General features: G+C 42.9%; 1 protein-coding gene across 1 annotated transcript in view; it reads left to right on the top strand.

Annotated features, from left to right (window-relative positions):
• Positions 1–14,910, top strand: part of MFSD10 (major facilitator superfamily domain containing 10) — an 82,904-nt gene extending 67,994 nt beyond the window's left edge. The window contains exons 12-13 of the mRNA XM_068276371.1: positions 3,714–3,803; positions 7,603–14,910. Of these exons, the coding sequence (XP_068132472.1) occupies positions 3,714–3,803; positions 7,603–7,709 (197 nt within the window). The 3' untranslated portion in view covers positions 7,710–14,910. The remainder of the gene's footprint in view (positions 1–3,713; positions 3,804–7,602) is intronic.
• Positions 14,911–15,147: the final 237 nt, after the last annotated feature.

The raw sequence follows: 15,147 nt of genomic DNA on the forward strand, positions 1-15,147 counted from the left end.
CAGTAAGCTATGTGCTCAAGACTGAATAGGAAAGTCCATACAAAAAATGCAAGAAAAGGAAAAGTCTGGCACTATAGTTTAATGTGCAGCAGGTTACCCACTGCACAAACTATAGTGCCAGACTTTTCCTTTTCTTGCATTTTTAGCTTTAAGTTTTACACAGTCATTTCAAACCCACATGTGACAGCCTATTTCATACATTTGGTCCTCATCAGTACATAGCAGGGATTGATAGGGCTATATGAGATAGGGCTTGGACCAGTACAACAGAGTAACCAAGCAGCTCAGGGTGACCCAAACTACTAAGAATGTATAAGAGGATAAAAGAGACCAAAAAGACCTCCTACTAAAAAAAAGCAAAGCTTGGTGTAATTTTCCTTCTTAAAACAGAAGCAAATCTGCAATAATTCAGCTATAAGTGAACAGTTGTGGTTACCCACAATGCACTGCTACTGATTATGCAAATTATCCCTCTTTGCCCTTGGTTTGATATGACACTACTTTTTCTTCTTGCTTGGACCAGCCCCTTCTTCTTGCTTGGACCGGCCCTGGGGGCAGGGCGCTACTTCTTCTTCTTGCTTGAAGGTTGAGGCACTTACTCTATTATATATATAGATAACAGAGATAACACAGCCACTGTGCAATTAGGAAAAGCTGCAGTAAGCCAGAGCACATTAGAACAGGCAAAGAAATTTATAGGATAGAAGAACTAAGGCTGAAAATTTAGTTACAGAGTCTCTTTAAAGAGACACTGAAGCGAAAAAAAATATATGATGAATTGGTTGTGTACTATGAATAATTACTAGAAGATTAGCAGCAAAGAAAATATTCTCATACTTTTACTTTCAGGTATATAGTGTTTTTCTAACATTGCATCATTCTATAATATGTGCAGATTACACAACATTCAGCATTCAAAATGAGTCTTTCAGAGCAGTCTGTGAAGTAATGAACTCTCCTCTGGCAGAGGAAAAGTAAACAGTTCAATTACAGTTGAGATAATAAAAGTCAGATAACAGCCTTCTCCACCTTAGTCGGAGAGCTTAATAGCTTTTTTGCATAGAGATAACAACTGGAGTTTCTCAACTCTTCCTGTACTGGAAACAATTAGACTGATGTATCTGATCTTAATGTTTTATTTCTTAGCTGTACTACACATACAAACCGAGCCGGATTAAGGCTAAATGGGGCCCTAAGCTAAGTAACTGATTTGGGCCCCCCCATCATGTCGTAATAGAATCAGAAGATGCAGCTGCACAGCAAAATGTCGCACACACCGGGCAGCCGAGCTACTGGTTGCTATGGGCAACAGCACGCTTTCCTCTGTGGGTGCACAATGCAGGGAATAGCAGCGGCAAAATGCAGAGTGAGAGATGAATGGCTGGGACATTTGCACTCAGGGGCTGGGGCACCCCTGTGAAGAGGGCGCCAGATATCACAGCAGCAGCACTTTCCCCCAGCATCTCCAGCCTGGCAATAGCAGAAAGCTCTGGACACCGCCAAACCGGAAGCCGTTCCCCAGACAGAATTACATAACCACTCCCACCACCGAACAACCAATTTCCTCCCAAACTAGACAGCCACCATGCAGCCTCCATCCCAGTGAATACGATAGTCCAGCAGAGAAGGCAGCCGCAGTGGGGGAGAATGACAGCACCAGATGAATCACATTCACCTATTGCGATCCAAGCAATAGAGGTCCCGTCATCCGGAGCCCATCTGTCTCCTCTAGAGTGCTGCCGCTCTGTTACTACTACTATTACTACTTCCTACTTCATGTCTGATCTGAGAATCAGGAAGTTCAGAGCGAGCGGCTGCACTGTAGAAGAGACAGATGGGTTTCAGATGACGGGATCTCTATCGCTTGGATCATGGATAGGTGAGTGAGCGTTTGCCATTTGCTGCTATCATTCTTGCTGCAGCTGTGGTTCTCTGTGGGAAGGGAGGGTGGAGTGGGCAGCGGCAGAGGGCACAGTAGCAGGAGGGGGACCTAGGAGGAGAGCCTGGCTCTGAAGACAATCAGCAGCGCACGGCATCATTTGACAAGACAAATAACATTTATATCGCGCTTTTCTCCTGGTGGACTCAAAGCGCCAGAGCTGCAGCCACTAGGGCGCGCCCTATAGGCAGTAGCAGTGTTAGAGAGACTTGCCTACGGTCTCCTACTGAATAGGTGCTGGCTTACTGAACAGGCAGAGCTGAGATTCGAACCCTGGTCTCCTGTGTCAGCGGCAGAGCCCTTAAAGGGACTCCAAGCAGTGCCTGTGGATATGCCTTTAAGCATACCCACAACTAATTCATTACATCCTCACACCTACCAGCATGATGTTTGTAATTATATCCCCCTGGGTTCCTTATATTTCATTGCATTGTGCTGAATCGAGCTGCCAACTTTGAAGAAAAGTCGTCCTGTGGCCGTGATTTCGATCGTGAAAATATCAAAAACTAAAAGGCATAGAGCAGCCGTTTGTATATCATTGGAAAGAGGAGAAAAAGAGCTTTAAAATGATATGCATCTTTCCATAGTTACTGCACTGCTCAGAGTCCCTTTAACCATTATACCATCCAGCCACCGCTGACTTTGGAGAAAAGTCGTCCTGTGGCCGCGATTTCGATCGCGAACATATCGAAAACTAAAAGGCATAGAGCAGCTGTTTGTATATCATTGGAAAGAGGAGAAAGAGAGCTTTAAAATGATATGAATCTTTCCATAGTTACTGCACTGCTCAGAGTCCCTTTAACCATTATACCATCCAGCCACCGCTGACTTTGGAGAAAAGTCGTCCTGTGGTCGCGATTTCAATCGCGAAAATATCGAAAACTAAAAGGCATAGAGCAGCCGTTTAGATATCATTGGAAAGAGGAGAAAGAGAGCTTTAAAATGATATGCATCTTTCCATAGTTACTGCACTGCTCAGAGTCCCTTTAACCATTATACCAACCAACCACCGCTGACAGGATGGCAAGGGCTGGTTTATGTGCTAATGGGGCCCCTTTGACTCTGAATGGGGCCCCAAGCGACTGCTTTTGTTGCCTGGTCGGTAATCCGGCCCTGCATACAAATCATAATATCATATTTTTTTTTTCGCTTCAGTGTCTCTTTAAGTAGGATTTAAGAAGTTTCTTATCATGCAGTACTGTTCCCCCTGCTGGTTAAAACTGCTTAAGAAGAAAAAACTGTCGGCAATGCTTTGATAAATCTGGCCCAGTGACCTTTCTGATATATCTATCCCTACATAGTCACGTCACTATTTTGTGTGCTATCAATGAACGCTATAATGTCCCTGTGCAAAATAGTTTATCTATTGTACAGTGCTGCATAATACTGTATGTTAGAGCTTTATAATTAATGTTTAATAATAATAAAACTATGCAGATCAGGCCTGCTGACCAAAGTTTTGCCACTCTAACCACATGCTTGTTTCAGGTGTGAGATTCATACACTACTAAATGTATAAGAGGAAATAAACACTGCAATCTTCAAACCACTTTTTGCTACAGGGTTACCTTAAAAATGTGCACATTTTGTGTTTGCAGTTTTTTTCTGGGAAAATGCTAAATAGAAAAGTAACCTTTATCTTTATGATGTGTAATCTGTATTGTCTCTGTATTGTTCCATGACTTTGTAAATAATGGCGGATACGAAGCATGCAGGTATTTGTAGTACATCAGAATGGGTGGGGCCCTCCTGACGTGTCTTTTGTCCTCTGCAGGTTCTGCCAGCCAGAAAGGGACAGTGATGGGCATTCTGCGCAGCCTGGGGGCTCTGGCCAGAGCGATGGGACCAGTCATATCAGCCACACGTGAGTGTCACAGCATAGTTCCCCAAATAACGTAACACACCAGCAATTCATGTCCAGGTGCTCAACAAAAGATGAGGCTCATCGTCCTAATTCCAGGAAACTCAAGAAATGTCAGCACATTGAGTTGAAGAGCAAAACTTTATTGTGCCATTATCAACATGAGAAACTGACAATTGTTTTGGGGGCCTCGCAGTGTCCCTCTTTATCAAGGTATATAGATATACCATATACAATGAATCTCATGCGCCTCTGCATATAAAATAAATGCACTCTTTAATAAAACCGGTCACAAGATAAATAGATCTGCATGCAGAAATATGATACCAGCCTCGTTCTTAGCAACAAACCTGAACACATAAACACATAAAGTTCCAGGGACAGCTGCCTAGAATACTAGCTGGAAGATATCACACGCATGCACATAAAAAATCTGTGTTTCCACAATCTCTCACGCCAAAGAAGGTGTATATATATATATATATATATATATATATATATATATATATATATTTTCCTCCACATAGGCCTTTAACAGTGCATGATCTTCTGCTACTGCAGTAGCAAACTCACAGTTTGTATGCTGATCAGCGCTGGTGATTCCCGCTGGTGATTCCCAGTCTCTTCAATGAGAGGAGGGGGGCAGAGGGGAGACACAACACTTCAGGAGTATTAAGATGTCGGATCCGCTTGAGTCCCGGCCAGCAACTCACTGCTGGATTGTTCCGTTACAGGCTTCACACGGACTTCCGGTTCTACAGGCTTTGTTTCACACGGAGTCCGGGGGTGACGTCACCACACTTAGGAGCCAATAGCCTACGCGTTTCAGTAGGATCCGCCTACCTTCTTCAGGATTCTATATTAACTTATTGCTGCCAATTTTAATTATATGCACTAGCGCTACAATCGCTTTAGCATTTTTTGTAATTATCCCATATAGATATACCATCCCAACGAACACCATTCTTGGCTATATACAAGACAAACTACCATAAACCACACCCCCTATGCGATCTAATTTTGACATATTCCTGCAAGAATCATGAAAAAAAAGTGTCATATAAATCGCTCCATCCCAATTAGCCTTACTTATCTTGAGCCAATCACGAGTAACCATGGTGGTTACTCATGATACAACTAAGTTGTAATTGCCGCATACAGCCGCTCAGCTGCACAATTACAACTCATTTGAATCACGAGTAACCACCGTGGTTACTCGTGATGAGCAAGGCTAAGGGAACCTGAAGTGAGGGACATATGCAGGCAGACATATTTATTTACTTTTAAATAATGCACATTGCCTGGCTATCCTGCTGATCCGCTGCCTCTAATACTTTTAGTCATAAACCCTAAACAAGCATGCAGATCACGTTTCTTTCAAAAATCTGACAAGATATACAATACAATAACATTTCTATAGCGCTTTTCTCCCATAGGACTCAAAGCTGCATGCTTGTTTCTGGTGTGATTCACTACTTGAGTCAAAGAGATCAGCAGGGCTGCCAGGCAACTGGTATTGTTTAGAAGGAAATAAATATGGCAGACTCAATATCCCTCTTCCTTCAGGCCTTGGAGGTAGTCCTGTGTACATTGTGTCATTACTATTTTCAGTTTCAATTTATATTGGAAAATGTTTTTGTTTCCATGATTCTGGCGGGAGTGATGTCATGATTAGGTCACGTGGGGGTGTGGTTTATGGTAGTTAGTCTTGTATGTAGCTAAACGCAATGTTTGTTGGTATTGTATATCTACATGGCTTGATAAGGAGGGACCCTGCGAGGTCCCTGAAACAATTGTCAGTTTCTCATGTTGATAATGGCACAATAAAGTTTTGCTCTTCAACCCGGCGTGCTGACTTGACTTGGATTTACAGATCAGTAAGTGGACACAGTGCTGGGAGCAGAAGCAGCCTCCATGCTGGGCGTGTTGTGCTGGATCTGGTCCAGAATCATGCAGAGTTCACAGAGAATGTAACCAGGAAACGCCTGTCATGCTCTGTGCTGTGTGATTCCCCCAGAGTCCTCCAGCATGATATGTATACATTGTACAGCATACACAGAGCCACGCCCTGCTGCAGCATGTCAACATCTTCCTATACAGGATCACTCACACATGCTAGCATTCATTTACTTCACTTTGTTTTATATGAATTACCGGTATGCCTTTTTTGGTAAAAATATTCCACTTTATCAAACTAGAATTAAATAGGCACTGTAATGACACATAGCAGATTCAGTAAATTATTCAAGATACCCACTTTTAGGCTCCCTGCACACACTGCAAATCTGTTTTGCGATTCTGCTTCCGATTTTCCCTGAATGCAATCAACAGAAAAACTGAGGAAAAACATGCAGCATGCAGTAACAATTAAAAATCAGAATTGGATGTAAAAACCGATTAAAAAATCGGGATCACATGCAGTTTGTAGGGAGCCTTAGTCATTTTTCTGGTTTCAGCATCAGAAACACTTCCTATATATTGCTGTATTGTGGTATGTAGACCCCCCCCTTCCCCAGTGATCTTTAGCCTAGGCCAGTGATGGCTAACCTTGGCACTCCAGCTGTGACAAAACTACAAATCCCATCATGCCTCTGCCTACCCGAATTATGCTTAGAGCTGTCAGAGTATTGCAATGCCTCTTGGGACTTGTAGTTCCACCACAGCTGGAGTGCCAAGGTTAACCATCACTGGCCTAGGCTCTTTAGCTGAGGAGACCAGGTATATTTTGTACTGGCTTGGGACCTCTCAGTAACCAAACATTCTGCAAAACTGCACCTAGCAGGAGTAAAGATGGCACCACCTGTGATAAATTTCAGAATGTAAAATGTAAAATTCTAAAGTGAATGTTATGTACAAATTGTACATATGCTTATAAAGCAAGACTCGGGCCTGAGTCATAAATTGTTCCCACCCCCTCCTCCCTCACTAAGCTGCTCCCATTGGCCTGCTGTTAGTAGACTCATGCCTTCAACTCAGACTTCTCTAGAGCTGCACCCACTCTCTGGAACTCCAAACCCCCATTAGGTGCCCCCCCACACCTTCAAGCAACCAATTTAAACACCGCTGTTCCTGCTGGCCTACCCTCCTGAACAAATGTCCTAATACTATCTGCTGAACACTGATTCAGTGGTTCCCTACCTAGTGTGTTCATTATAAGTCTTTGGCAGGACCCCCCCCCCCCCCCCCCCCCCATTATAGAGCACTCATCCCATTGACAGAATTATTTTGCCTTCATGTCCAACACTCCTTTGTGTGATACTGTACCCTTGTATGACCTAGTGCTGTCTGTCATTCCTATTTATTGATCTCTGTAACCCTACTTATTGTCCAGCAATGCGTAATATGTTGGAGCTTTATAAAAAAAAAAAGTCACCAATATCACAGGACTAGTGATGGCGGCAGTTGGTGAACGGGAGCAGACTAGTGAAGAATGGTTATGGTGGCTGGATAGTGTAAGGGCTCTGCCTCTGACAAAGGAGACCTGGGTTCGAATTTCGGCTCTACCTGTTCAGTAAGCCAGCACCTATTTAGTAGGAGACCTTTGGCAAGACTCCCTAACACTGCTACTGTCTATAGAGCGCGTCCCAGTGGCTGCAGCTCTGGCGCTTTGAGTCCGCCAGGAGAAAAGCGCTATATAAGTGTTTTCTTTGTCTTTAAGAAAGAGACAGGTGCCATTTATGACCCCGCCCTGAGTAGCCCTCCATGGACATTTGAACATAGGTTCACTGAACAAAAGGATAAAATGAGCATATTTGTTTTGTACATGAGATTATCTGTAATGGCGTCTATTGTTTCCTTGCAGTGTATTGGATGGCTGGAGCTGAAGTCTGCTTCACACTCTGCGCTGTGTCCTTCCTGATCCCGCTACTGTATCTGAGGAGGGTGACATCGCATGGAAAGGTCGAGTGACAGCACCCACTAGTGGCCGGTTATGTTTTGTGGACAATGGATGGATTTGGTTTTCCCGCCAGTCCAGTCTGGACTAGCTTTATTTCGTTTTTTACACGTAACTTATTTATCTGGGCGTTTCACCTGTATCAGGGTTGTGAGTAGATGCTGCTTAGTGCACATTGTTTACACTCCACACTGCTAAGTAGCTATCTTTATTTGATTGAACAAAAACATAGTATAGTCCAGGAATGATTAAGTAGGTGTAAATATATAACCAAAGTGTATTTTTGAGCTTGCCAAGTAGGGATGGTAAGTGAGGTTCACAGGATTATGATGCTGCTTGAAAATGGACACCCTTAGGCCTGGAACCCACTGAAATCCGCAAATGCAAAACGCAACCGCTAGCGTTTTGCCTGAGCGGTTTGCAAGCGGATTCATGCGAGTTTTCGGTCGCGTTTTGCAACAGTGTATTTTTTTCCTCAGCGGTTGTGTAGCGTTTTGCGTTTTTATCCTGATTGGTCCTGTGAATTATTTTTAATTTTGTTACAGTGTGCTGAACCGCAAAACGCTAGCAAAACCGCTCAGTTTAGGTTTTGCTGAGCGTTTCTGCTAGCGTTTCAATACTTTACATTGAAGCGCTAACGCTCCCAAAATGCTGCAGGTCCTGCGTTTGCGTTTCTGGGAAACGCAAACGCTCCTGTGAAAGTTGCCCCATCCATTAACATCAGCTGAGCGTTTTGGCAAAACGCTAGCGTATCGCAGCGCTGCCAAAATGCTCAAAAAAACGCTCTTGTGGGTTCCAGCCCTTAAGGTTGCATATAAAGTTTGCAAAATCATGCATCAAGTCAGGATTATTTGCATCTCATTGACCATCCCTATCATTGATTAGGCACATGTTTAAAGCGGATCTGAGATAAAAAAACGAACTATAACAAGTAACTTGTCTATATATCTTATCTAAAGTTTAGACAGTTTACACAGCAAACCTAGCTGCAAACAGCTTCAACAGAATATGATTATTCCACCCAGTGCCATTGGGCTGGGAATTAATCAGGAATATTCGTAGTTTGGATCAAGTGATTTTCTTTTTTTCAAAAGTCATTAGCAACAAAATTTCTGCAGTGTTCAGACTGTCTTAAAGTGGACCTAAACTCTTGCACAAGACACAAGGAAAACAATGAGAAATGCACCCCGTGTTGTTGTTGTTTTTTTTAGAGAAGAACCTGCCTAATTCCCCTCATCTGTAAATAATCACAATTGTAATTTGATCTCTGTCGTGTCAGCACAGAAATTTGGCAATCCTCAGCAGACACAGCTAAATTTGTAAACAGAGGATATTTACTCTTTGTCTGCTTCCATGGAAGTAGGAAAGTCGACACACTGCAGATTTCCTGTTTTTCTTTAAAGGTTATTATATTATTGCTTATCTTTTAGAAAAGATTTGTTCTGAGTTCAGGTCCGCTTTAAAGGACCACCATCCCAATAACGGTCATTTTAAAATATGTGTACACATACAGGAGAGGTACGTTTGTTCTAGATTGCACTGAGATTTATGATTTGTATCCTATCTAGCTTCCACTTATAGTAGGTAGTTTTGATCTGCTAATTATTAAACTCTTACCAACACTTTTTTTTCAAATAGTTCATCTCCTCAAGGGAGATTATCAATATACCTTTATTTTCAAGTAGACTCTCTGGATGGCATTGGTACAGTCCACCTGCCAGATTAGTGGGCACCTGAGTAGGCAGGCTGGCTGCATTATTTGTATAGATCATTGCCAGGGGATGCTTTTGAAAAGAATAGCGGAAACTTTGAGAACCTCCCATTAAGAGATATACTTGTCCAAAACCTGTGAGGATTTTTATAGCTGTCATATTAAATATCTACTGTAGATGGCAGTTACATCGGAACAATGAATGGATAGTATATTTTACTCTGGGCTGAATGCACATCTTATGTGTACCTGGTCCCATCATGAATGTGATGCTGCTGCACAGCCTGTTTATTTAATATAGTTATTATCTGTAGATTGCACTGAATGGTTTGGGCAGGTGCAGCAACATTCCATATTAGGTCTGTGAATATTCTTATCCAGTTTATGGCGTAACCAAAGGAAAATGGGGAAACTTCAATGGCCTCAATTCTGTTAGCTGTGTGTGGTATTTTTTTGTTGGGGGGGAAGAGTTGTATTTCATTATGTAGCAACCTATCTATGGAAAGGATATTTATAGGCATCCCTCCTCCCCACCCACAAAAAAAATTCCAGTAGATAGTTGGTGTTATTCCTACTATTCTTTTCTTTTACACAGCCTGAGTGGGAACTCCACTAAAATAGTAATAGTAACTGAATAGGAACTCCAACTAAAAACTGCAAAATGCACACTAATTGGCTTTGCCACCAGGTACAGGAAGGTTTTATGGTGGCCATACATGGTACAATTTTTTCATACAATCTTACCATTTCTATGTAATATAAGAGAACTGCCTAAATTATCCATTCAGTATATTCACTTAATGTACCCTTATACTACATAGAAATGGTAAGATAGTATGAAAAAATTGTACCATTTATGGCCACCATAGAAGTGATCGGTAAACAATTTTCTAAAATGCCCCTTATTTTCCATGAGAATTCCAATTTTCGGTAAAATAATGCAAAATACCGCATATTTTATGACCTGATTTACCACATTCAGTAATTTATGGCTTAAATTGATCAGAATTGCAAACTGCATTTACCAAAATGGGGTTAATTACCGCGGTAAAATGGACGCTAACCAGAATTGAGGTGAATGTGTTCCTTTGTACTACAGAACCTACTGAGGAAACTATATTCAGTTAGAACTTCCCTTATTTTGCTTTGCTTGTTCCCCAGTGTTGTGTAAATGAATGTAACATTTGTATAGTACGTATACCAAAGAGAGGGGAGGCTTTTAGGGGAATGTAGGATAGATTCCTAATTTCATTTTCCCATTCAGCACTGGCTGTACTTCAGACATTAACAAATAAGACTTGGTGAGTGTTTCCCTTGTTGTCTGCACATCCTGTTCATTTGTAGTTACTGATGAATTTGTCAGCATTGGGGTATTCAGGAATTGTAGGACCTTTCACCTACTTACTGTACCTGATGACAGTCATGTAATATATTCAGGATAATGCATAATTTCAGCCCTGCTGGTCTTCTGGCATTAGTAGTGTCTGAATCACACACCTGAAACAAGCATGCGGCCCATGCAGTCAAACATACGATCTGTACTATTAGAAAAAATATTAGAGGCAAAGGATCAACAAAACTACCAGGCAACTTGTATTGTTTAAAAATAAATAAATATGGCAGCCTCTATCTCCTTCTCACTTCAGTTGTCCTTTAACTTCCCTGGCGGTCTATTAAAACCGCCAGGGTGGCAGCGCAGCACTTTTTTTTTTTTTTAAATCACGTAGCTAGCCTAGCGCCAGCTACATGTTAGTCACTGTGCAGCGACATCCCCCATGTTAGCCACTGTGCAGCGACATCCCCCCACCCCTTCCGATCACCTCCGGCGATCAGAGCAAACAGGAAATCCGGTTCAGAACAGGATTTCCTATTTGGCTTCCCCCGTCGCCATGGCATTGATCGGGATGGCATCTGGGGGAGTCCCGATCCACCTCTTAGTGCAGCCTGGCGGTGATTAGCCAGGCTGCGCAAGGGGTCTGGGGGGGCCTCTAACGCAGCTGGTAGTGGCAGCGATCGGCTTGTACACGCAGCTAGCAGAGTGCGAGCTGCGTGTAACAAAGCAAAAAGTGTGCAAATCGGCACACCAGGGGCTAAGAAATAATCTGCGGCGGCTTACCCCGTGCTCAGCTCGGGGTTACCGCTAAGGAGGTTAAGCAGTGTTCTGCAACCCTGTCCTCGAGGCCCACCAACAGTACATGTTTTGCAGTAAACCACACACAATCACAGAAGATAATTAATGTCTCAGCAGAGCTGATTAACTACCTCTGTGGATTTCCACAAAACAAGCACTGTTGGTGGGCCTTGAGGATGGGGTTGGGGAACACTGCTTTAAAGGACACCTAATGTGAGAGGTATGTGGAGGCTGTCATATTTACTTCCTTTTAAACCCTGCAGAGTACCCTTCGCTGCCTTAAATACTTTGTCATAGACGCTGAACTAACAGATCAGATGTTTGACTGGATTAGCCACATGCATATTTCAGGTGTGTGATTCAGACAATACTGATGCATGAAAAATTGGCAGGACTGCCAGGCAGCTGGTATAGTTTATAAGAAAATATTAAAGCCTCCATATCCCCTCAGTTTAGGTGTCCTTTAATGTATAATGCAATGGTGCAGGGAGCCAAAGAACCTGCGAAAAGGAGTTTGTACAATTTTTGAAAGTGCCTGTGTCTAAGTGCCTAAGGCCCGGTTCCCATTGGCACTAAAAACAGTCCATTTAGCAGAACTAAATGGACTGGATCCTAGCAGCGGTGAATGGATTCTGTGTTAATCAATAGGATCCATTTGTTATGTTCCGCCAAACATAGCGCAAGGTTTTCCACTGATCAATTTTGCATCTGTGCAGCGTAAGCCGAGCCTTACAGGTTGTTCACGTTTGTAGATTTACATAGAAAGCAGGTCCTGTTTTTGCAACTATCCCCCCCCTCCTCTTTAGATAAGGCTCACATTCTCGTAATGGTTTTCCAGTGAAGGACAAATCTGTGCTAGTAAATTGTTAGGTTCTCTTCTAAGCACAATCTGTGGTAAAATATCCATATTTGCTGTAGTGATGTTGTACTTTTGCTGCCATTTATGTGAACACCACCCATTCTGGCCCATATGCAATTCACATTTTCCCCTGAGTTTTCTCCTAGGTGATAATTTTAAACTTGTCAATAAAATGCCCTTTAAGCCACCAGAAAGTAAGAAAATGCTCAGAATAATTTTAACCAGCTGAGCGGTCTGGACGAGCTCAGCTCGTTCAGTACCGCCGGAGCCTGCCGCTCAGGCCCTGCTGGGCCGATTTGGCTCAAATAAAAAGCAGCACACGCAGCCGGCACTTTGCCAGCCGCGTGTGCTGCCTGATCGCCGCTGCAGTGCGGCGATCCGCCGCATGCAGCGGCGAAAGAGGGTCCCCCCAGCCGCCTGAGCCCAGCGTAGCCGGAACAAAAAGTTCCGGCCAGCGCTAAGGGCTGGATCGGAGGCGGCAGACGTCAGGACATCGGCTGACGTCCATGACATCACTCCGCTCGTCGCCATGGCGACGAGGTAAGCGAAACACGGAAGGCCGCTCATTGCAGCCTTCCGTGTTATTTCTGGCCGCCGGAGGCGATCAGAAGAACGCCTCCGGAGCGCCCACTAGTGGGCTTTCATGCAGCCAACTTTCAGTTGGCTGCATGAAATAGTTTTTTTTTTATTAAAAAAAAAAAACCTCCCGCAGCCTCCCTGGCGATCTTAATAGAACGCCAGGGTGGTTAAGAGTAATTTTTCACATACTTTTTGGTACTTATTTAGTTGGAAAGTTATTTTAAATCCAAGATGAAAAATTATTTCCTAGGAGAAAACTCAAGTGAAAAAGTGAATTGCATATGGGCCGCTGTCCCTAATGCAGGAGGGTCGAGATCTCCCTTGTTGTTCATATTTGTCCTGATCTCTGGCCATGTGGATGTTGGATGCCAGCCAGCATAAAAGCCTCCAAAACAGGCTAAATGTAGGAAATCCATGGACTACTGAAGGGTTTCTGTGTTTATATTTCCATAAACCTGTACTCTGTGTTATTGGAGAGAAGCTGGATCCAGAGAGGAAACAATAGGGGAAAATAGTCTGAGTGATGATATAGACGTCAGTTAGGATGACCTACAGGTAACCTTGCAGTTAGGACAGCAGCTCTGCAGATGGGAGGGAACTATAAGTCCCAGGACAATAGTGGAGGAATTCTGCATCCATTGCTCTGCCCTTGTACTTATAAGAGATTGATTGGAATTGAATTCAAAGTCCTGTTGGGATGCAAAGATCACTGGCACACTTATTTTTGGTGCTGCTGTACCATTGAAGTTATAGGCATGCCAAAGAAATGCAGAATTGCTGACAGCTATCCTCACTTGAACAGGTCCTGTCTGGCAGGTTGTATCCCCGCTTCAGTGTAAGACTATTCTATGCCTCAGAACAATACTCAAAGAAATGGAGCATGCACTTGTGTGCTGCACATCAGTACAGTAGTATTGCCCTATGGGGGGGTGTATCCACTTAACAAAAAGAACAATGAAATAGGTCATAGTAGCACCACAGTACGGTAGCAGATGGTTACCATCTATACACACAAAAATCTGTGTGTATGTGGAGATATCAGCTTATATTTGAGTCAGGGATGTGGGCATTTCATAAACAGTACATGCATTAGAAGCTTGTCTGTATCTATAGTTCATACTCCTTGTTCCTGGAAGCCATATTCCTGTCCTTGCAGCTCTGTACTCACTGCTAGAGTTCCAGGCATCTTTATCTTCTTATTCTGGGCAGCCATCTTACCATCTCTCGTGCAGCCATTTACCGCACATACACATATATAAGCAGAGGTACCCACTTTCACCTCAGAAATCGTGTATAAGCCTCCTCCCCAATATAGCCCACTCCACAGTAGCTAGTTGTTCCCCCAGTACAAGTCAGTTCCTCTCCCCATAGCCAGATGTGCCCCAGGATCAAGCAGAGGCACAGAGCTGCATGGGAGACAGGAAGATGGCTGCCTGAAATGAGGACATAGTGAAGCCCTGGAACTCTAGCGGCAAGTACGGGAAGATGGCTGCCTGAAATGAGGAGACGTAACTACGTACAAGTACACTTCTAATGCACACTGCATCATACGGGAGGGGAGGGGTTTCAGCTTATAACCACATCTCACATAAAATGGGGGGAGATGTCAGCCTTTACTCAAGACAGCTTATATTGTGGTAGAGATCGCAAGTGCAATTAAAAATACTGTCGCTATGGGCCCTACCCCATGCCTAGTTTACCAAGAGGGTAATTATATGGAAGCTGCTGACATCATAAAATGATCAATTTTGCAAGGAGTATTGGCCCATGTAAGGCTACCTTATCAAATCTTATATGTATCTGATTATTATGAATTGTATATATTTTTATACTGTTTATATCTTGTTACAACTTTTTTCTAGCATAAAAAAAAAATTTTGCTTGTCAGAAGCGGCAAGTTGGTTTTGAACTTCCAATAAACTTTCTAATTCTTAATGGTCTGTGTGTGTGTCGTGCCATTTTATTATAAAAATCACAAAAAAAACATTTTGAAAATATTTAAATAATGAACTCTAAATAATAATGAGGTCAATGAGATGCAATTAGCTATGAGTTGAGGCAGGATTATGCCAGTTTATACAGCTTGAACATGTGGTATTCCATGGGCAGGCTTCAATTGGTCCATTTTCAAGCTGCATAAATTTGCATAATCCAGCTCAGAATTATTTGCAT

Source organism: Hyperolius riggenbachi, chromosome 1 (genome assembly GCF_040937935.1).
Source record: "Hyperolius riggenbachi isolate aHypRig1 chromosome 1, aHypRig1.pri, whole genome shotgun sequence".
In the NCBI taxonomy this organism is placed as follows: domain Eukaryota; kingdom Metazoa; phylum Chordata; class Amphibia; order Anura; family Hyperoliidae; genus Hyperolius; species Hyperolius riggenbachi.